This window comes from Strongylocentrotus purpuratus, unplaced genomic scaffold, assembly GCF_000002235.5.
Source record: "Strongylocentrotus purpuratus isolate Spur 01 unplaced genomic scaffold, Spur_5.0 spur5_scaffold_10, whole genome shotgun sequence".
NCBI classification, from domain to species: Eukaryota; Metazoa; Echinodermata; class Echinoidea; order Camarodonta; family Strongylocentrotidae; genus Strongylocentrotus; species Strongylocentrotus purpuratus.
The window spans coordinates 8,039,840-8,063,246 of NW_022145595.1; the positions used below are offsets into that span (position 1 = coordinate 8,039,840).

Here is a 23,407-nt window from a genome sequence, read left to right on the forward strand (position 1 = left end):
CATGTAATTTGGTTGTCATGGAAACAGTAATAAACGACATATCATCAACATGTATAACTGATTTGAATGTATTGATTCTGCTACTTTAAGCTTTCTCCTCTGGAAATAAACCTAATATAGAATACATATACAAATGCATTCATTATATGAATATAAAGGAAAAGCACATTTACCATTTCTAATAATTATGGAGTTTGTTTAGAAGGTTGAAAAACAAAAACGTTACTTTCCAATATCATGCTAACATAAATTACACCATGTCAGTCTTGCATTATGGTATAATCCATTTTCTTCAAAAATCTTGTTCTTTGACATTCTCTGAGTTATTAGAGGATCAGAATAATATGTATTTCCTCTTATGACTAAATATTAACTTTTTCTGGCAACAGTTTTTTCTCTTGCTTAGAACTTCTTCTGAAACGCTGTCCTTTCCTCAAATTTCTTGTCAAAGTCTCTAAAAATTCTCTGAAAGTTGCTCCAATGTTGACACTTTGTCCCTGACGCTGAAGCACAAAAATTCCTTAATTTCTTGACTGATCAACGATACTCTAATACGCGAAAAAGGATCGATGTCAGTTCCGCTTTCTGGTTTTAAGAACACAAAACACAAATACCTCTACAATTGGCACGGGACAGCGCTAGGCTTGACCCCTCATCTTAGAAACACAGAAATGTCTCCAAGAATCTGCCTCCAAATTAAATAGAGCTTTGTAACTGGTCTCCCCTCAGTACTCTGGTTCAGGTCTTCACTTCACACTGTCGATCGAAGCCTTTCTCTTCTGGCCATGTCTGAAGGACTCTTCCCAAAGGCCAAACATTGCGGTGTGAGTGCTCGTCGACCACCAGTACCAAATCGTAAACCTGGATGATGAGGGAGGTATCGACATGTTACATCACCTGGTTGACAATCTTGCTCTTCCACCTCCTCGACACAACCTTCTGTGTACTTGTAGTGCAGAGCGTCATCTCTACCTAGCTTCCTTCTGAGACTCCGCAACCTTTGTTCTGCTACCCATTGGTTGTCTGTCAAGCTACATGTAGGTCGTTTCTCCTTGAAGGGTATGTGAAACTGGTACTGTTCCATCTCTTTGCACTTCCCTTCATTCTGTATGTCAAGAGTCTTTCTGTCATTCACCGACATTCCTTTGTCTGGAATAGCAGCAGCAGGGCCATGCAAGGACCATCCAAGTACAGTATGTACACTCTCTAAGGGCATCAGGGCAAATGGCGCATCTTGCCCTATCAGGAGTCCCACTTCTTGTCCGCAGGCAAATGGTAGATCCAGCCCCTCTAAGTGCTGCCATCCTTCTAAGTCTGGCATACTGGCCATGTCATCACTCAGTAAGTCGTTCTTCCTGTTGGTAGAAACCTTCTGAAGCTTCACTCTTTCTGTCATGAGACCTGTGTCTACCATACGACTCACAACTTGAGTCTGGATCCTTCCATCAGGATCGTCCAAAGTTGATATGGAAAGTATGCGCTCTTCCCCCTGTGCTGACACTTTCCTTACTAGGCCCTCTGTGCAGAAGAAAGTGGTCGAACCAGAGTCCAGTAGAGCGTAGGTCCGAACACATCTATCTCCATCTGCTGCCTGAACATGCACTGGACTTATGGGAAGTACACATCGCATACCGGCCCCTATGGCGATTCCATAACTTGCTTCTGACCCAGTTAATATGGAGCCATTCTGTTCTGTGGTTTCACTCTGATTAGTGGTGGTATCATACTTCAAGGGCTCTCCATGCTGGGAGAAGTCCTTGTCTGTAACAGTAGCGCTGACCATGTTGGGTTGCAACTCTGAGGGCCGTCTCAGCTGGTAGACACCCTTCTCTAAATCTGTAGCCATGCTGGGCTCCGTCGTCAAGGCCCCTCTTCGTTGAGAGACATCTTTATCTGCAGCAGCAGTCATGCTCTCTCCACGCTGGGAGAAGTCCTTGTCTGTAGTGCTGACCCTGTTAGGTTGCACCTGTGAGGGCTGTCTCAGCTGGTAGACAGCCTTCTCTAAATCTATAGCCACGCTAGGCTCCGTCGTCAAGGCCCCTCTTTGTTGGGATACATCTTCATTTCCAGCAGCAGTCATGCTCTCTCCATGCTGGGAGAAAACCTCTTCCTCAGCTTTTGCCATGCTGAGTCTTGTCTGTAGCTCAAGCTTACTCCTTCTCTGCTTCAGCTTAAACTCCTCCAGTTCAAGAGCTTGTTGTTGATGGAGAGCTGCTGCCTGGGCTGCCAAGGCCGCTCTCTTCACCATTGCTTTGACTCTAGCTCTGGAGGTACTGCTTGTGCTGCTCTTGCCAGTCTGGCTTGCTGAATCCCCGGGTTTGACGGACTCTTGATGGGACATATCGCTCATGTTGACTTAAAGCACTGTTGTTGAACTTAATGTAGCGTATAACCAACCAATCGGACTGACTGCACTTCAATAAATAGCGACAATTTCAAGCATGATGCGATACCGTTCACAAAAGGCGGTTCAACCTGAAATTTAATCAGAATTAAACAATCATACATAATATGTCAATTTTAAACTGTTTACAAACAATCTTGCATCAAATTAGTTGTATGATTAATGCATGTTTACTGAAATTACATATTATACTGTTCCAAAATGAAATATCAATGCCCTAAAGATTATGTTCCATTTCCTTAGCATCATAATAAATGAATAATACATTTATGATACCCTAATATGGCTGCTTGAGTTTCCTTAGTTCACTGTTGTATTTGTGTGCATGATAAAACAATAACCCTTTTGGCTCTACACATATTACCCTAAATTCCTCTTTATATACATGTCTACAGTTACCAGAATTTATCTTCATTCTGTCACTTTATACAACTGCCTCTTATATATAAATGATATTAAAATAACACAACCCGGTCTGTACAACAGACTATCCCCATAGCGCTCACACATGCACCGTATTATGTAACTGCACGTGTAATGCATCATAAAAGTTACTGTGCGTACGAATCACTTTCATAACAAATTTTATACATCAATTATCTGAAAACTATGAACTGTATAAAACCAACACCCAACTCAAACTGACGGCTAGTTATCAATTATCAACATCATATGTTCAAATTATACTCACAACATTGGGCTTGTCTGGAAATACTAAATATTGATCGCAATCAGAAGGATGACTTTTCCCAAAATTGAGAATCATTTGCAGCTAAATTGTTACGCCCCCACTCGGCAGACCAAAAATTCAACCAAAAAAATATCGCTTCTGACGTCATACTCCGATCGTCAACTGAAACAAAAAATGTCCTCACAAAACAGAGATTAGTATCTTACACCTTACAATTGGAAGGTGATGGATAGATACAGTGTCATAATGTAGAAGGTGATGGTTGCAACTTAAAATATTATGTTGTCTCTCTCAATACATAGCACAAAACAATGACAAAACAATTACAGTAAGATCACATTCCGATATGTTTTACGATGAATTGATTGTATAATCATTAAAAGGGAAGGCTATCCTGATATAAAGTTGGTTTTAATAGAGTTAGAGAATGAGAGAAACAGGTCAGCCTGTGTAAGTTTGAAGAAGAAAACGATTACAAATATTTAAGAAAGTTATGAGTTTTTGAAAGTGCGATAAATCAAACACAAATTGGCAACTCTGTGTCGTGTCTTGCCCTGTACTAACACAAACTTTATTTGAGTTCTGAGGAGAGGTGTAAGATAATCTTTACATCAGAGAAAAAATGTTCCCTGAAAAGCATGGCTCTTCAAATGCCTATATATTCTAAATATAACATGTAACAGCTCATTTTTATGCCACATGTTTGTGTAGTCCGATATACATCTTTCTGTGTACAGTGCTTGTTACTTTTACCAAGACTGGGCCAAATTTCTTATCATTTTGATGATTCTAGAAACTTGCAATACACATCAATGCAACATGATCAACTTTTTCTGATCGATTCCACACCGTTTCCTTCACAATACTTATAACCTTCCTATTTTAATCAGTTATTGTTCAAACTTTCACTAATTTCTTTTTTCTTATTTTTCTGCTTTTATTAAAACCATTTTAATATCAGGGTGGACTTTCCCTTTAAAAAGTAGTGAATGCCGAGTGATGTTGGTTTAGTATCTCTTCATGTCATCTTTTGCGGTTTATATAACCATAGAAGAGAGAGAGAGAGAGAGAGAGAGAGAGAGAGAGAGAGAGAGAGAAAGTAGGTCAGAATAAGGTTATATCGGCGGTAGACAAAAGGATGCTCCTCTATGACTCATTTCCTATACCGGCCTTCAATGACTAGTATTGTTAGTCAGTGGTGCAGCGAAAATAAGGGGAGGGGTTAAGGGTAAAAGTTGGATGCGATGATAGGGATGTTTTTTTTTCTTCTTTTCTTCATGTCTCCGATTATGTGAAAAGAAGTACTTATCTTCATTGTTGGAGTCAAAGTAATAAAAATCATATCGGAAAATCTAAAATAACAAGCTCTAATTGGACTGAAACTATACGATAAGTAACAGGGGCGTGTGTGTGTGTGGGGGGGGGGGGGGGGGGGGGGCTGCGGAAAATGGACTGACTTTCAGAGAAATGATCGAGGCATCCAAGGATTGTTATGAATCAGCATTGTGTCGTCATCGCATAGTCATTGATATAGTGGAAGGCTGGAGAGACATACAGATAAAGACAGAGAGAAATTTAAATAACAGAGACGGAAAGAAAGACGGAAATACACAAACACACATGCACCACACTTTCAAGAGCAAACTTACAAGCTTACAAAAAGAAACGTTTTCAAAGGACTATTATCTCATAAATTTAATTACAACTTGCTTTCGCCACTACCTGTATAGAATGACAACATTTATATAACTGTATTTTAAATTATCTTTTTTTCCCCCCTTCTTGTCGACAAATTTTCTCAATCAAGCCCGTATACTCCAGGAACTTGTATCTTAAGCCATCTGCCTATACAGAACAAGAATAAGAACAAGAAAAAACTCTGAAGGAATCAGATAGAACCTCAAGGAGATAAAGATGGACAAAGAGAAGACCGGTTTTCTTGTGTCCGGTGAGCGATCCGTATTAGGCCTACAATGAGTACACAGGATTTACTACTGAACACCATCTCAGTACTTGTCCATACCGTTTTCAAAACTGTAAACACTGGATGCATTCCCTAGATCTTTATTTAAACTATGTTATTTCCAGGGTCTTCTCTTTATTCTGTATCTTCGCCATTGTGTTATGATAAAGGGCTTATTTGATTTGTATTGACCTAAGTAGAACATTACAAGCTTACAATCCTCATTACCAGGTCTCTTGGAGAGGACCTAAAGCCGTCGGTCCTCTGGTTGCTTACAATAAAAAGCATGTATGCTTTGTTAGCAGTCAGGTAAAATAATCACCACTACTAGACCTAATACTACTTTAGAAGAAAAAAAAGCATGAGGGTCGTTTATTGCTTGCGTTTTTGTCTACAGGACGTCGGACCAGACCGCTGCCACACCGCTATGTTCCTCACCGAGCTGCAGACCCGTTACCATTTTATCCTTACACATTTTTTAACAATGAATCATCGCTGTATACCACCTGACGCGTGTGGGGTCACAGAGGTCATTACCACGACCCCTGCCTAGTCTGCAGGCACAGACTCTAATTAGACACTTAAACACAATTACATGGAGTCTTGTGATGAGTCCAACTCTGTCAGTCTCTGAATTTGTCAGGAGCAGCTATAGCACAGAGCCTATCAGTGCAGAAGATTGAACAGTCTGGATAGTCTTCCCGTTCAGACGCTCTGTTACCTAGTACGACTGACCAGGGTTTTTACACGCAGACTAACTCTATCCTCCTACAAGAGTTGTTTGACACTCATGAACTTGTCATCCTCATTTTCTTCCCAGGTCGCGCTACTTGATATTTATAAGCACAATTCTCGATTTCTTCACTTTACACGATCGCAATGACTTTCGAGAAATCAACCAGAGCCAATTTTCAATAGCCTTGTGCGTCAGATTTGAGTTGAGTAAACATTATAATGACAATGTTACGTACTCCGAGCATGGTTTATATAGGTCTCCTCGTCTTTCTATCTCACTAGAATATGCATAATATAATTTTATAATAATAATAAGAGTAATCTTTTAAAGCCCACTCCAAATTTTATTAAACCGAAACGGAAATTCTTTTTGCCCAATTGATCGTGAGCCCGGCAGCCACTGAGCAGCGCCAGATCGACGTAATTGCTCTATCCCTTATTGTTGAACGCCAAACCTTGTTCCTTAAAATTGTTCATGTTATGTACTTTATATCACATGTTAAAAATTCTGTTAAATTGTATTACATGCCTAATGGAGATAATACACATGAACTTAAGCTTGAACTTGAACTTGAACTTGAAATATAGTTTTGAAGTTGCCTTGAGCTGATCCAATATGAAATTCTTTGCGATCGTCTTACTTGAATAAAATAGAATAATTTAAAAACAATATTGGTGAAAGTGTCACACGAGGATAGTAAAATAATAAACCAGTATATGAACAATCATAAAGTCGTGTTTTATTTTGTTTGGTCGTTTGTTTTTTCTTGGTCAGTAGTATTTTTTAAAATAAAAATCACGACATTGTTAGTCCCTACTCAGTGCGCATGTCAAGTAAGGCATGGTATTTCTCGTGATACCTAGGACGCCCTCAAACGACAATGGTGGTGAGTTGTCTGGTTTCTTGAAGGTGAATCTATGAAGGAGACTCGTAAACCCGAGGAAGGTTTCCATCCGAGCTAGCTGCTCTCCTAAACACACTCGACGACCTACAGACAGAAAAACATTTTTGTTGTAAATTGAAAAACAAAACAAACATGATAAGAATAAATTACTGTAAATCTTTAGTTGTTAATCCAATTTTGTTTTGTTCACCGACCAGAGGTGTAGCATTGGTGCAGTCATGCCGTGCCGATGTGCTTTGTATCCCTTTAACCTTTCTGAAGATGCATATAGATGAACGAAACTAATTTTCCCCCGTTGAATAACCACCAAGTATCAGCCCCAGAAAAGAGGGCGCTAGACGATTACCTAAAACGTACAGGGAGAGTAGGTACACAGATTGTGGCAAGATACTTTTCAGTGAGGAAACTTAGTTTGTTTTGTTAGAAAAGCGACAGTTTACGGGTCTAATTAGTGATGCTGCCCACCAAAATCACATTTGCCAAACTTTCTGTATAGATGACTCAGAGTACAAACTAGGTGAGCCGATATCAACCTTGCATAACTCAGGACTTACCGACACTGAAAAATATAAGTTCTTCCCTCTTAATCAGCTTGCCGTCTTCGGTCAGAAACCTGTCAGGTTTAAAGGCATCAGAATCTTTCCAGAGCTCCTCGCTGTTCAGCACCTTCCAGATGTTGGACAAAATGGTGGCGCCCTTTGGTATAGTGTGGCCTCTGAACGAGGTGTCTTCAGCCGCTACGTGGGGCACACCCAATGCTGCTACGGCTCCCTTACGCTGAACCTGATCGGGGAAGAAAACAACGCTATCAAATGCCTTTTCATTGGGATTGATAAAGGCGAATTTTGAGGCGACTATGAAGGATAAGAGGTAGTTTTATCCAAGAAGGCCAAACTGTTCAGTCATTTGCCTTGAGGTCCGGTCGGTTTGTGAATGTAGTGCCGCTCTAGGAAGAGTCGGCCGATTGAACCGAAAAGCTAACGCGGGCAAAGATATTCAAAGTATTTGGTAACTCTCGTTATCTAGCATGTGCTGAATTCATGTTTGTTGTAATAAAAATACAAAAATTATACAGTAAAACGCATAACCTCACTAGTTATTCTGAGTCTATCCCAGTAACTACTTGGAATATGATCACAATCCATCATTGCATAGTTCCTCGACTCATTACTCTATACAAGTTGCTTTACGGGTTGTAGAGACATCCTTTATCAATTTTGGCATACTTTTTAACCGTGTCCAAAAGTGTTAAACTAACCTCTATCAGGACTGCATTCGTGTAGGGAAGGTCGTTCCGATCGTCCAGCCTCGGAAGTCTCTCTCTGCCTACCACGTGATCAAGCTCTCTCTGAACACGTGACTGCATCTCGGGATGCGCCATCATGTAGAGGATGCACCACTTGAGAGTGGTGGTGGTCGTTTCAGTTCCCGCGAAGAGGAGATCACCTATAGCCGAGTTCAGGTTAATCTTCGAGTAGGAGGATGTCTCCAAAACCTGGAAGGAAAGTTACGTAAATGTTTGACAGATTACCTTACTTCATCATCATCAACTTCAAGTGGCGCTGTAAAGCGCTGCTGTGGTCTTCACGAGAGCACGCCATGCAACTCTTTCACCTGCCATTTGTGTTGCACACTTACTTAGCTCGTATAAAAAAAGTGTCGGGTCGCGAGCAGTGGCGTAGACAGGTTCGTACACCTGGGGGGATGACTCAGGGGCGGATCTAGCTTTTTGCTAAGGGGGGGGGTTGACCAAAATAATGACGATGCGGAGCATCGTCCACGAGCCGCGAAGCGGCGAGCCGATTTTTTTTGGGGTGTTTATTTGAACCCCGTAAGTGATGTTTTCCTGGCATCTATTAACACAATGGAGACCATACAAAGCAGTGCATGATAACGTCTTTTTAAATCAAGTAACAGTTAAATACACAGTTATATCCAGAGTTATCATGTGTTTGGTTAAGTTACCAGATGAGTTGAATATCTTCTCACAATATTTGCACTTGAAAGGGTTTCTCTCCAGCGTGCGTTCTTTTTTCTTTTTTTCTTTTTTTTTTCTTTTTGTTTCCTTTTTTTTGGGGGGGGGGGCGCCCAAGGGGGGGGGGGTTTAAACCCCCTAAACCCACCCCCGTAGATCAGCGCCTGTTTAATCTTGTGGTTATCTTGTGGTTTCCAAACCACAAGATAACCACAAAATACTTGTAAGATTTTCTTTTTTTTACCGTCTGAATTGGCTTTTACCGTGTGAATGCGGCTAATAACAATAAACACAATTACAATAATGATGAGGATTATTATTATCATCATCATAATTATTATTATTATTAATATTATAATTGTTATCATTATTATTATTACTATTATTATCATCATTATGACTTATTAAGTAAGCAAATATCATTCCCCAAAACCTGGGGGGGATGATTGTACATGCCATCCCCCCACCTTGTGAGGTGGGGGGGATGCATCCCCCTCATCCCCCCCCCCCCCCCCCCGTTGTCTACGCCCCTGGTCGCGAGACGCGAGTTTTCGTAGATAATATGCAGTAGGTTTTTTTTTAAACAGAAAGTGCCGGGTAAACTGGACCCAACACTTTGGTGATAAGAGGGGTGTATTTCACAAATGTGTCACCCGACCCTTTTGGAATTAGTATACAAATAATACACAGCAGTGAGGGCATTAATGATGTGTATTAATTGTTTTATAAGATTATGTTTTTTGACATGAGTTTACTAATGACCGGTCATTAGCATTTGATAATGACCGGTCATTATCAAAACTACGTGTTAGGCAAAAAAATGCCTGGTCACGTGTACGCTCTCAACCAATCATTTGATTAGGATCCACGTCATTATCTTGATTATTCAAGAAGGTTCTTGTAACCTGAAGACGGGAATACATTGTACCTGATGGAACAAAACAGTGAGCTGGTTTGCACATACCTTTGTTTCGGCCATCTTCTTGAGATAGAGGTCGATGAAGTCCCTGGGATGGTCCAGGTCCAGACATTTCTCGTGGCTTTCAATCTGATTCAGGAGAAACTTGTTAACCTCCTTCATGTTCTTGACCATCTTTTTCGGCGCCCCAAAAGGAATCTTAGATATCCCGGGCAGTGGGAGGAATAGAAGTGCCCCTCCGCCGCTCGATAACTCCATGTTGTCATTCATGAGATTCAAAATCTGAAGCGAAGTATAAATAAAGCATCATCAATAGATTGATGTTGTCCATTCATATAAGATTCAAAATCTGAACCCGAGTATGAAAATGCACAATGACAAAGAAATCGTATCAGGACGACTACTGACCAGACAATTACAAACTATGGCGACTACTTAACAGGAAAACTATCCATCAGGATAATAACCCTGCACTACACATCCCTTTGAAATTATCCCCGTTATCTAGGCAGGGGTGAGGCAGGTTGGCTACTTCTAATCAGACTGCATGAACGGTAGCAGGACAAGTCCAATGCATGTGGCTATTATGCCTAGTTCACACCGACGCCGAATGTCGCGCTTTAAATCGGCGATCAATTCGGCGTCATTTTTTCAAAAAATCTCACGATCTCCTGAGATATGTTATGCTAAGTTCACACCGACGCCGAATTGATGGCGCATTAAATCGGCGAGCAAAGCGGTGGCAAAGCGTAACAAAGCTTAATTAAAGGGTAAAGACCGTAATAGAGCGTGAGAAAGCTTTGAGCAATTCGGGACGTTCGGCAAGAGCGCCAAAAATTTAAACTCTGTTAAGCTTTCCTACGCTTTGAGCAAAACTTTGATAAGCTTTGTGACGCTTTGATAAGCTTTAATACGCTCTCCCCGCTTTACGCAATTCGTGACAGATCGCCTCAAATTTTTAAACAGTTTAAAATTTGTTGGCGCTCTTGCCGAATGTCCCGAATTGCTCAAAGCTTTCTCACGCTCTATTACGGTCTTTACGCTTTAATTAAGCTTTGTTACGCTTTGCCGCCGCTTTGCTCGCCGATTTAATGCGCCATCAATTCGGCGTCGGTGTGAACTTAGCATTAGGTACCAAAATCTGAGATGCGTTTTGTAACGTACGGGACAAAATTACTTCTACGTTTGCTTTTTCTTCTTTCTTCTCCTTCCGACAGAAAAATATATACAATTGGATTATATTTAATCATGTTAATTAGGGATCACATTGCCATGCAAAATCGTGTATCATTGTTTTCCCTTTGTATTGTTATATGCATTTTGTTTTTATTTGTGAAAAACAAAACAATTAAGCCTAGGCTGCGAGACGTACTTTCTAATAAATATATCATTGAATTAAAAATTAAAAAATGAAGAAAAAAAAAAGCCCGATATTATCCAACAAAAAACAACTTACCTGTCTGAATTCGACATCAGAGTATTTATATTGCGTTCCGAAGGCAACGGAACAGACGATGTTTGCAACGGCTTGTCCGAAGAGGAGGTTTGGATCAAACGAAGACCCCTCCTTCTCCTCTATGGCTGCCCTGAGTTGGTCCATCTCGGTTGCCACGGTGTCCTCATAGCTCTTCTTGCCAACTCCGAGACTGCGGAAGACAGAATGGGCGAACTTTCGCTGCTCCTCCCATACCTTTCCGTTGGCAAGTATGACCCCTAAAGGGAATTTGATTTGGTAATAGAAAAACAAAATGGTGTTTGAGTCCCGGCCTTTTGGCCACCTGTTCCACAAATATAGGACGTAGATTGCTTTTTAAGAATATCTCACCATTATATAGTTTGATTTGATTGCTGTTTTTTCCCCTGGTCTTAACATTGTTTTAATAATGGAAAGTTAGCTTGGATCGGAGGACAAAATAAACGAAGGATGAAGAATGAAAATTAGAAAATATAGGAGAAGCATTTTTTATTCATGTATCTTTTGTCTATTTCTAAATTTTCTTCCCTTATTTTTTTTTAATTCTTTCTTTCTTTTTAATAACCTTAAAGGAAACCTCACCCCTAGCAATAACATTACTTATTCTGAGAAATTTATTATATTCTTGCCCATTAATCTACACGATTCCCCACCAAAGTGTATGAGAAAGGCATAGAGCAAGAATAATGTACAATTTCTCAGCACGGCATGGGCATCGCCATTTTCTTGATAACGTGACGTACTTTGTGAACGGTCGTTTATTATATATGGAGAATGAAGACGATTCGTTGTACCGTTCTCAACTCTTAATCCTTGTCTGAACTCAGTTTCCACCAGCCCACGCGAAGCGCGGAAGATTTGACGTTTTATTAAATTATAAGAGAAAGAAGACGATTCGTTGTACCGTTCCCGACTATTAATCATTATCTGAGTTTTCAAAAAAGTTTCTTTGTCTGCTCCTTTTTCTTCCTACGTACTCTTACCCTTTTCGTTCACTTCTCTCTTCTTTTTTTTTTGGGGGGGGGGGGGGGGGGGGGGGGGGGGGGGGGCGACCGCCCCCACCGCCCCCCTTGCTACGCGCCTGGTACAACATCGCCTGGTACGTCACATTTTCAAGAAAATGGCTGCGCCCGTGTCATGCTAAAAGGCATCACATCGTGCCAGGAATTTCGTCATTTAATATCTCTTGTACATTTTCATAAGTAATATTGCACATCAAGGGGCAGGAATACATCTCATTTTTCAATTTACCTATAGTTATTATTTGGGGTGAGGTTTCCTTTGATTACCAGAAAATTGTTGTCTCTTCCAAACATCAAAGAAATTTGTTGAGTAAATACCATTATTAGCAAGTCCGAGAGCCTCTTCTACCATCTGGCTCTTGGGTCGGTTGTTGAGGTCGGGGTGGCTGAAGGCTTCCACAATGACCTCGTAAGAGTTCAGGAGCACAAAGGTCATGGGGCCTACCTTGAAGGACACGACGTCGCCATACTGGTCCGCCCAGGACGAGTACAGAGCGAGGGGGTCGGGTTTAGCCCTGTTTTGGCGTTGAAAAATAGATGATTGGTAGAATGATTGGTTAATGAAATAAATAGAAATAGATTGGTATATCTTAGCTGGAAACAAATACAATGATTTAATATGTTGATTTCTAGACACCTGAATATATGAATATCATAAATAAGTTGATAATATATGATTGTTGAAAGTCCACGTAGAGAGTCGTATACGCGTAAGATGGGTAGGTAGATAGATAGACAGATAGAAATCCATTCAGATAAATTGTATATCCATAGACATTGACTGATAATGAGGTAGATAGGAAGATACATACTACATGTAGGCAGATAACTGGATAGTCATTCATATGACTGATAGCCTAGGCATAGCAAATAAAGGATGAGGTATAGGAGTTGAAGTGAAGACTTACCTCATCATTTCCCACGCTACTCCCAGGAATGGCAGCCCCACTGGCCCTGGTGGAAGGTTCTTGGGTCGAGACATTAAACCCTTCACAAACCACATGACCACCAATGCGATGGCACCTGTCATGAGCCATAAGCTTGTATCGGATTGTACGATCCACTCCATGATGACCTGGACAAAAATGCACCTGGTTTATTCGAAAATACCATGTGATATATAGATAAGTGACACTGTCTCCTTCCCTTCCTCACAATCCAGATTCCTTGTTTTTTTAAATGAAACATAACGATATTAATTTTGTTATTATATTCAAAATGATGTTCAAAATAATGATAGTACCCTTTTATGGCAACTTCTAAGTAAAAAATCGACTGATTGTCACGAAAATCAACAAAAAACAACAACAATTATTATTACAACTACGTTATAGGCCCGTTATAGGGCTGTTATCCGACAGACCATTCACCCAAAGGACAATTATCCCGTCCACATGGTCCAATGACAGCCCCCCCCCCCCCACACACACACACACTATCCAGGAATATTATGTGTGAAGGTCTTCACTATTAATTGTCCGAGTGGTAATTCAAAAGATAGTGGTCCGAACTCCAAGAGGGATAGCCCTAGCGGGGTAGTAGGGTCGGTCGTAGTCCAGTGAGTCTAACCAGAAATATTAAATGTAAATATGATTATCATAATTATATAGATCTATATCATGTTGATTCAATTGAGATTAGCGATTGGGTGTAATTCGATAACTTTAACCACATACAAACATGCACATTACACTTACCTCTTCTCATCAATATATCTTGTATGCGTATTCCAAATTCAGCGGCTGCAAATTGAACTATATACGATAAGCACGTTAAAACACACGAAACGAAACCGAACTTTAGATCTGCAAAATACGTGCGATTGTTCATGAGATACCCAGTCTGCAAATACAAATGCAAAACACACAATGACGTTGCATTTCAACAAAGTCATAGCACTTCTGTAAGCTATACAGTTGAACACTTGACGAAATTGTGAACATAACGTCCCACGGAGCGGTGATAATAGCGATATAATGCTATGATGTAATAATGAATGGTGAAACAGAAAAAGACCCTATGACGTGAGTGAGCTCTTTTCGTCTGCTAATGTTTCATGCATTTGTCAGCATGACTGCGAAAAGGTGTTTGATCAATGACGAGATATGCACGTACAAGCCCCTTCGTTTCGATCAATGTATTTTGTACAGCTCTATTATTTTCTTTTGGGATTTATTTCATTGTTCGCGCTCGTAGAGAACTTTGAGAGGGTTCGACCGGAACGGAGACCTAGAGGCAGGCACCTGAAACAAATTATTTTGTTGTAGTCGTTTTTGTTGTTGCTGGTGGTGGTGGTGGTTGGACATCCCCATGTGCCCCTTTGGATCCTCCTCTGTCTCTCAACTCTCGGTTTTCTTACTAAAATCTACTTTTTCAAATATGCTTGTTCTTTCTATTATTTGTTATATACTGTTCTTGACGTTCTAAACACAAGTTCTCGATTTCCAGCTATTCCATATTTATTCCCCTCTTATTTTATTTTACTTATTAATATAATAATGTATAATAAACTTTAGCAGAAATGACCGTAATTCAGAAACATTTCATTTTTTAAATAATGAGCGTGCGATTTCGGCAGTTTTTTATATTTTTTTAATGTACAGCCATATTCTCTTGACTCAATAACGTTCATGGGGCTTAAGGGGATATTTGAACCCCCCCCCCCCCAACTGTTAGGGGCTGTCTGACACCCATCCCGACGGAAAAGATTTGTTGTTGTTGTTGTTGTTGTTTTTGTTGTTTTGTTTGTTAGGTAGGACAAGCCATAATGTTTGACTTACCTACAAGCAAGAGATAATGTGTACAATTCACATTCTGACTATTGAAATAAAATTATTTATAACATGTGAATCAATTTTTTCTTTAGATTTGTGTATTATATTTGATTACATTACGAAAAGGGCCTAAACAATCATCGTGAAACATGAATATACATCAGATGTCCCCTTAAATCATTAGAGTGAAACAGCGCCATCTAATTTTGTCTTGAAACAGGCACGAGGGGAATAGGATGTAAGAGGGGGTACATTTTAGAATTCCAAAATAATGAATTCATTGAGCTTTTCAATATTTTTAGTCAAATATGAATAAGTAATGATTTCCCATTTTTTAAAGAATGAAGTACTTGTTTCACAGCTGGATCTTGAATATGCTTTTATCACGGGGTGGGTTGCGAGTTGTGGTGTGTTTTTTTTCCTTTCAGAAATCTCTCTCTCTCTCTCTCTCTCTCTCTCTCTCTCTATTTCTTATTAATTTGTTATCTTATTACATCTTCCGCATGATCACCAAGCATTCCAATAATTTACATGTTCTATACTGTTCTAATTAACTTTGCGAATGCAACCATGATAATGCACTTGTAGGTAATATTAACCCCCTCCCCCCCCCCCCCCCCCCCCCCCCATTGTTAGCAATGTATTACTCATCCCGCCACATATTCATTGTGATCCCCAAAAAATTATCTTTTGGTTATTTTTCTTCCAAATTTCCTTTTTTTCCCCAACCTTTGTGGTTGCTCATCATATTTCATATTCTTCTATTGACCCCCCCCCTCATCTTAACATTCTCCTTCCATCTGCCTCCCCCCTCTCTCTCACTCTCCTCTACCTCTCTCCAGATTTTCTTTCTCTACATGTATATCCTCCACCTACAACTTTCTCCTTCTCTCCAACATTCTCTCTGTCTCTCTCTCTCTGTCTCTCTGTCTCTCTCTATATGCCTATCTATCTCTCATTTGCTGTCTCTATCATGCCCTTTCTCTCTATCTCATTGTGTTGTTATTCTCTCCTCCTCCTCCTCCTTGTTCTCTCTCTCCATCTCTCTCTCTCTCTCTCTCTCTCTCTCTCTCTCTCTCTCTCACACACACACACACACACACACACACACACGCACACGCCCACACACACTGTATAATATTTTGCCTGCTTCTTCATATTGACATACAGCTGATTCACTTTATTCTCGCCGTACCAAAAGAAAATGTTTACAATATACACTGCACTGAGAAGTAATATAATTTTAGCCAATTTATTTGTTTCATAGATTTTCAACATGTAAGTATTTCAAATTCATTAACTGAAGGTAATTTGATCTATAAGTGAGTAGAGACGGTACAATTATTTCAGTAAATCGTTTACAGAAGCACATCAATTTTTCATTCTATGATACATAATTGTATGTTTAAGATAAAGCTTTATACTAACTGACTGATTTATTTTGGTTTCGTAATATTTTTTAAAGCTGATCAAATATCAGTGAACTGCTCTTTAAATTGTAAGAAGTTAGGTGCCTACGGTGACGTCAACCAACTTTTACAGCGCTACTACGATGTCACTGGTCACCATGGAGACCAAATTTCATCTTTGGTAGCTGATTGGCTGAGCAAATTGAGTCCTGGTCGTTGATTGGTTGGTTGTCACTCCTTACCTCGTATTGACAGCGAGGCTGATGGTTCATAAGATTCCTCATCAGCCACATTGTTAATACGGGGTAAAAAGTGGAGAATATGCTACCTCGTGGCGAAAAATTGCTTTATCGATATCTGTATCGATTTCAATTATGTCGTCTGCATCAGCTCTGATGTAATTTGCCATCAGTTCTTACGTCAATTACTTCTCTTCTATCTTCGGACCATGTAGTCATTTGAGGATTATAGTATAGTGCTCCATCAACACATTGCAGCTGTCAAATCTGGTAGTGAAAATAAAATAAATAAAGAAAGAGAGGTTGAGTTAGTGAGAGAAAAAGAAAGAGAGAGGGGGCAATATTCATCGTCAATGTATAATATTTGTTGCAATTGGAGAGAAAATATATTACTTTTAGAGAAATTCATCATTGAATATTATTATCAGTGGCCTAACATTTCTAAAGAATGTAGTAAGAATAGAATGAATGAACGAAGCTTAGTACGATATTTGATATGGGCAAGGGCAGATATAATATTAACTACCCTGCCCTATACGGGAAGGCATGAAAAGCATATAGGATATCATCTGGCCAATATTTTTAATAGTAGTTAAAGCATACCTAGCGTGTCAGGCGGAGATGGGAAAATATCTCAATAAGTTACGTATTACACAATTTCACGAAACCCGTACTGGTTTGAAATTAACTAATAGAGACTATGAATTTCATACAGAGCAGTTAATATCTGTCCATTACTCATAAGTCTTATATTTGTTCCCTAAAGGGGGCTTATCATTTTCAAAAAGGGTGGAGATACACGAGATGGAAGCAAATATTTGCCTTGCGTCATTGGATTTTACTCTAAATTCCTATTTTGGGACATTCGTCCATTTTAACTAACAACACCGCTATGGATCTAATTTGGTAGGACTGTTGGAAAAGCTAGTGAAGCTATAATTATCTTAACTATTAATCTTTAACATCTCCATTAATTCTAAATCTTTGCGTCAAATTATAAGGATTCTCTTATGAGGTAGAAACTAAAAGTGTGTTACGATAATAAATGCCGAAATTATATAATGCAAAATGGAGTGTGTGTTTACACAAATGATTGTGGTTATCTTTTTCGAAGACAACGAAAAAAGAAAAAACGGAAGAAAGAAATCAAAGGAGGAAAAAGGAGGAGAACAAGAAGAATAAGTGGGAAATGTAGAAAGGAGGAAAAGGAAACAAGCATAAGCCAAATGAAAAGATATAAGCAATAATAATGTTAATTATCTTGATTAACTGAAGGAAAAAAAACTGGAAATAATGAAACAACGAGGAGATAGGCAAACATATTTTAAAGATATCTATAGTCTATTAAACTTATATAAAATTTGACCTCTTTTCTTCAATGTAGAATTGACTTTTAAACTAAAGTTCTTTACAAAATAATGACGAGATTATAATCGAAAAACTAACATGACTAAGCAGGACATTTGCTAGAACACCTACGCGTTGACCTAAGACGCGATGCACGCGGCAAAACTTAACAATAGAAAAACAAATTGGTCATGTTTGATGGCGATCGCCAAATGACTAATTGTTTGGTCGGATGTTTGGATGTTTTGATATCACTTCAATCGCGTTCCAATCCATTGTATATCTTGTTTTAACATCTCCGAGACAGACTGGCAGAAAGAGGTTATTATGGTTTTGCCAAAATAGAGAAGGGGTGGTTCTTGAACCCCTCCAAATTAAATGAATCACCAGGTCAATGCATACAAGATTATTAGTGACGGAGGGCACAAGGTCCCGAACTCTGAACGCTATAAAAAATTCCGCCAAACATTTACCTAGGGTCATTAAAGCTTGAGGTACCCACTTCAGTCTTATTAAGATGAGTAACTGTAACCTTTTTTTCCTCTGGTGTTTAAGTCAATACAATTTTTTTTTATGATCATGCCATTTGTCGAGTGTAGACCCCTAGTTTGTAACGCGTTTAAATCTCATTGTAAAAACCGTGCAATACAAGTTGGACAATGAACCAAGAGCAAATAGAGTTTATTGATGGGCTATTATGTAACGCCGTTTACAAGATGCGCTATAGATAGGCAGTCATTGTTGATGACACAATCTTGAACAAGGAATATTAAAGTAAGATTAATATGCGAAAGGAAACATGTTGTGTAAATCATTGTTCTTTTCTCTTAAATTGCTACAGACCCAAATCCTATACGCTATTCTCTTTTTTCCTAGAAAAGAAAAATAGTTTTAAAAGAAATGCAGTTCATGCGCATTTCTGTATAGAAATTAATAAAAGATGTCAATGAAATTACCATCCCCCCCCCCAAAAAAAAAAAAAAAAAGAAGAAGCTAGATTATTATATTTTTTACATTAAATCCCTTGCATATGAAAATAGATAACTTAATTCATAATAATTAAATGACATGAGTCTGTTGGAAATTTAAATTAGAATTTAAAAAGTGTCTTTGTTCATCCACTTGGTAAATCGTAGCATACATGTTCTCAAGAATTAAGATTTTGGCGTGTCATTGTGCTCAGCAGTCGCAACATTATTTGCGTGTTTCTTATCACGTTATCTCAACGATTGAGAGGCTCGTTTAAATCATATGAAGACAGAAAAAAAAGTCTCGTGCTCTTTAGGAATTCTTCTAACTTTAATCGACACTTGACTGATTCCATATCACTTAAGCATACACAACCACCTTAAAGGGCCAAACACAATCGATGGACTTCGCACAGAATAATCTAATCAAGGCATTGTAAATTTTCTTATCTCTTCAACTTCGCGCCAATTTATCTGTTCGTTTCAATATTCCCAATGAGTTAATATTCGATAGACCACGCTATGTAAGAGAGATAAGAAGTAGTGGATGAGAAGGGGAAAATAGAATGATGCCCACGTGGCATGGATTAGAGCTTTTGTCGGGATTGACAGAAGAACTGAAATGGGAGGATACTCAATGGAGGAAGAAATGGAGAACACATGAACAGACAGGAAGCTGTGGAGGATAATTGTGATAAAGAAGACGCATACAAGAGGAAGGAAAAGAAGAAGGAGAAGAAGGGGAAACGAAATAAGAATAAGGTGGTGGAGGAGAAGGAGACGAAGAAGAGGGAGAAAGAAGAGTGGATAAGGAATAGAAGGATAGAAGCAAGGGATGGACGACAAGAAAATTGAAAAAAGGGAAATGAGTAAAAGAAGAAGATCAAAGGGAGACGATGAGGTGGAGGAGAAGAAGGTTGAAATTCTATGAGAGAATTAATGGTGCATTCTGAAAGGTGATGGACATTAAAACTAAGCCAAGAAAGAAAGGAAAAAGATTCTTACAAAGACACTAACACACGAGAAGAAAGTGTTGGATAATTATGATGAACGATTTGGAGTTGTTTGTATCAAAGCTTGTTTCGAAACTGAGAATCGCTTTACGAGTAGATGAATGGCCCTCATAAGCGTCGCCGAAACATAAATGTGTCACAAAATATGGTTATTGATTATAGTTTAAGATACAGGATCTAAAGTCTATATCACAAGTGCAGAGTATTATAACCGCATAGAAAAAAGATTACATTATAGCACACCAAAGATCTACTATATTACATCCCTATATGCCTATCAATACGTTTTAGAAGCAAAAATTAGAACATCTTATTGAATCGCAATTGAGAATGCATTTGTATATTATACTCACTAATACCAATAGATGAATAGATGAATATATCAAGCACTGTAGAAAAAATACTTCTCTACATAGGCTACGTTAATTATCTACATTCATTTATAAGAAAAGGCGTAAACAAGTATAACTTTAGCAGTCCAATTTCCTTAAGCATAGGCTATCGTAATGTCGATGCATGTAATTGATCTCAAATGAAAAGTAAAATGTGGAGTCGTATTGAAGTTAACTCATATTTTTTTTTTTGAAGTCATGCAGGCTTGGACTATACATAACCGGAGTAGATATTAAGTAGTACTTTTTCGATCTCGATTTAATTCCCGTTTTGGTCAAACATCCATGAATATGAATGAATGAATGAAGTGTTAAATGAAATTATTATAAGACTTTTGGTGTCATGCCAATTAAATATGAATTAGTTAAAAGGAAAACAAAAACTTACATTCGAAACTTGCAGGAGATGTGCTGTAACAATGGTCACTGGAGTGCGATGTTCGTGTTCTCAGATCCGAGAGACGATTGAAGAGATGTGGGAAACCCTATCAAAATTCGAATCGCAAGACGCAGGGATGAGTAGTTTGCATCTCGTATTACCACCACTACCAAGTACTGCCGAAGCCACCACCACCAACACCAGCATCAGAACTCCAATCCCAAATGAGGCGCCGCGATCAGCAGGCTCTCTATGCACGTCCGCACTCGGTGATGCGCCTTCTACCAATGACTCCTTGACGGTGGTGGCTGGTTCATAAATACCCCTCCACCACACCCCTCTGCCTACCAGAGCGTCACAAACACCCATTGCAAAGCGCATCACGAGCCGATGTGAGCAAAGAAACAAATCCTCGTTAGCGTACTTTGATCCCTCGCCGCCACGTTGTTCATTGCTTCAACGCAAACATGATATAAGTTACTCGACAACTAGTTAAGAGGTGGTGGTCTAATATTTGACGCCGACATCTTAAAACATGTTGTTTCTTAAGGGAATTTGTTTCTCTTTAATACACGATGGAAATGTTCCTAATGTTTCTAGTTAATGATTTTTGTATGTGACGTAGGGATTATTTCAGTACAGTCCAATGAGTATGACAAATTATATATTTTTTATTAAAGAAGAACGGCTAAGGGGTGGGGTCAGTGGTGTAAAGGGGAGGATATAGTTGTAGTGGTACAGTGTTGCTGATTGTCATGGTGGTGATGATGTTCCAGGGATGCATTTATAAATTAATGTACGACTTCGTTGATGGGAACTATATAAATTAATAACGATTTTTCATTTTCCTAATGCAGTTCCGTTGGTAGATCAGTTGATTGTCTACAAAATTAACACTGCATTCTAAATTGGGATATGATGGGGGGGGGGGGGGGAGAAAACGTTTGTATTTGTCAAAAGCTTAATAAAAAAGAAACTTCAAGCAGTGCTATACATATTCACCTTGTTAACTGTTATTTATATTTACTTCCTCTTAAACAATCTCTGTACTTCTTTAACATCCCCCATCTTGATACTATATAATAGGATGTTTTTTGTAAATTTGATATTAAATCAGAATGTTAATTCCCTGTTAATCTCAGTAATGTAGTTATAATGTCGTTTTAATTCCGTTGTGCCTGTAGACGGCTGTAAGTGACAAACATCATTTTTCTTCTCTTCCCTCTCTCGGTTTCGTCCAGTTACGCACCAACATCTCACAAAAGCCAAATTGTATCCGGCTTTTGACCTTCACAAACAAAATAATGAACATAGAATCGTTAAAGAATAATCATTCAAAAAAGAAAGTACGTTGGCTTTTCCTTGGCCTTTCCTAATTACCTATTAATTTCAAAGCTTGAAAAGTTTGTGCAATTTTTTTTAGAATCACCTCCAAGTTTTTCACTTTACACTCCAGGTACACCTAGCGTGGCACGAGGAAGAAAAAAAAAGGGAGACGCCGCGCTATCTTTAGATTCTGTTAATATTTAAATGTTATTTTGTTTTTCGGATCCACCCATGTTTAAGCACTGGCGATAAGATAACCCTGTTTATTCCATTCTTTGTATTATCTCCCAGCCACGTTATATATTTCATCGGACTCTATCATTTGGCGCGAAATTCCTCCTCTTTTTTTTCTTCTAGTGATGCCTCGTGAATACTAAGTAGAAGGAAGATATGTCTGAATATTATGACTGCATTAAACCTGCACAAACGTTACATTGTTATATCAAATGCTATTTGTAAAAGATTTTAAAAATACTTTGTTTGATTCATTTTTTAAACAACTTTTGGGCACTTTCCTCTCCATTCAGTCCCTAGACTCAAACCTTCTTTCAAGTCCACAATCTTGTACGTCTGTATGTATTTTGGTTACTCTTTCTCTTTCTGTCTCTTTCTGTCTGTCTCTCTCTCTCTCTCTCTCTCTCTCTCTCTCTATCTATCTTCATGCTTCCTATTTCTAGGCTATCTCTGAAATACCACGTCTATGACAGAGTCATTCTGACATCATTCGTTGCATTGTAATACAGATAGAACGATTTTGGAATGCACTTCATCTATAAAAGTATTGACAACAAAAACTGTATACACCCAACTCGCAAGCATTAAAAAAAGAATTATTATGTTCAAATGGAACAACCCCAACTAAAGTCAACTAAAGTTGGAATCATTATTTCGGAATCATATTGCACAGTATTTATATCATAATACGCAAATAATAAGCTCATAAGTATATGCAACTTCTTTGGTATAGTTTATTGCGACTCGATAGGCCTAGCTATACTCTATTTCGAAATTGCACATGTGTAAGCTTTGCCGCGTGTATAGTATGGGGTCAAATTCCAATTTTAACCATAAAATCTCCTCATAAACAGCAATTAGTAGGAATTAACCCCATAATCTTTTATTTGAACACGTATACCGTTCACCTACTTTACTACAAACATCAATCCAATATATTACCAAAGGTATTATATTAGGAACCGTTAAAGATAGATTTATGAATTGTGAACAAAATTCTTTCGAAGTGATTGGAAAAGTTGAGGTTTTGGAATGATGAGAAATGATGAGAAATCGAGGTTTAGCTCAAAATAACGAGCATTGTGAATAGAAAGTTATCAACACTTCAGCTATTTCTTGTCACATTTCGAATGCCAGGACATTAGAAGAGCTATTCTTTCAAGGGCATTTATTTTCTTTGATAGTTTTCCTCATTTACATATTAAAATGAATGAAAGAGTTCACAAATATTTGTTCTC

General features: G+C 38.7%; 1 protein-coding gene and 1 non-coding gene across 4 annotated transcripts; both read right to left on the reverse strand.

Moving 5' to 3' along the window:
• Nucleotides 1-6,465: 6,465 nt before the first annotated feature.
• LOC115921642 (cytochrome P450 2J6-like) lies at nt 6,466-14,714 on the reverse strand. Of its 3 annotated transcripts, none has more exons than XM_030979364.1 (8): nt 13,786-14,714; nt 12,997-13,163; nt 12,407-12,603; nt 11,049-11,305; nt 9,638-9,874; nt 7,957-8,193; nt 7,253-7,481; nt 6,466-6,782 (listed from the first exon to the last, which is right to left on the reverse strand). In XM_030979364.1, the coding sequence occupies exons 2-8, from the start codon at nt 13,155-13,157 to the stop codon at nt 6,601-6,603; spliced, it is 1,500 nt and encodes a 499-aa protein (XP_030835224.1). In that variant the 5' UTR covers nt 13,158-13,163; nt 13,786-14,714; the 3' UTR covers nt 6,466-6,600. The 3 variants fall into 3 exon arrangements, with proteins under 3 accessions (XP_030835224.1, XP_030835225.1, XP_030835226.1); XM_030979365.1 differs by having other exon boundaries at nt 12,997-13,179; XM_030979366.1 differs by having other exon boundaries at nt 12,997-13,254.
• A 1,785-nt stretch (nt 14,715-16,499) lies between these two features.
• Mir2008 (microRNA mir-2008) lies at nt 16,500-16,591 on the reverse strand. Its single transcript, NR_036425.1, has one exon. It is a non-coding gene; the product is annotated as a microRNA mir-2008 (primary transcript).
• Nucleotides 16,592-23,407: the final 6,816 nt, after the last annotated feature.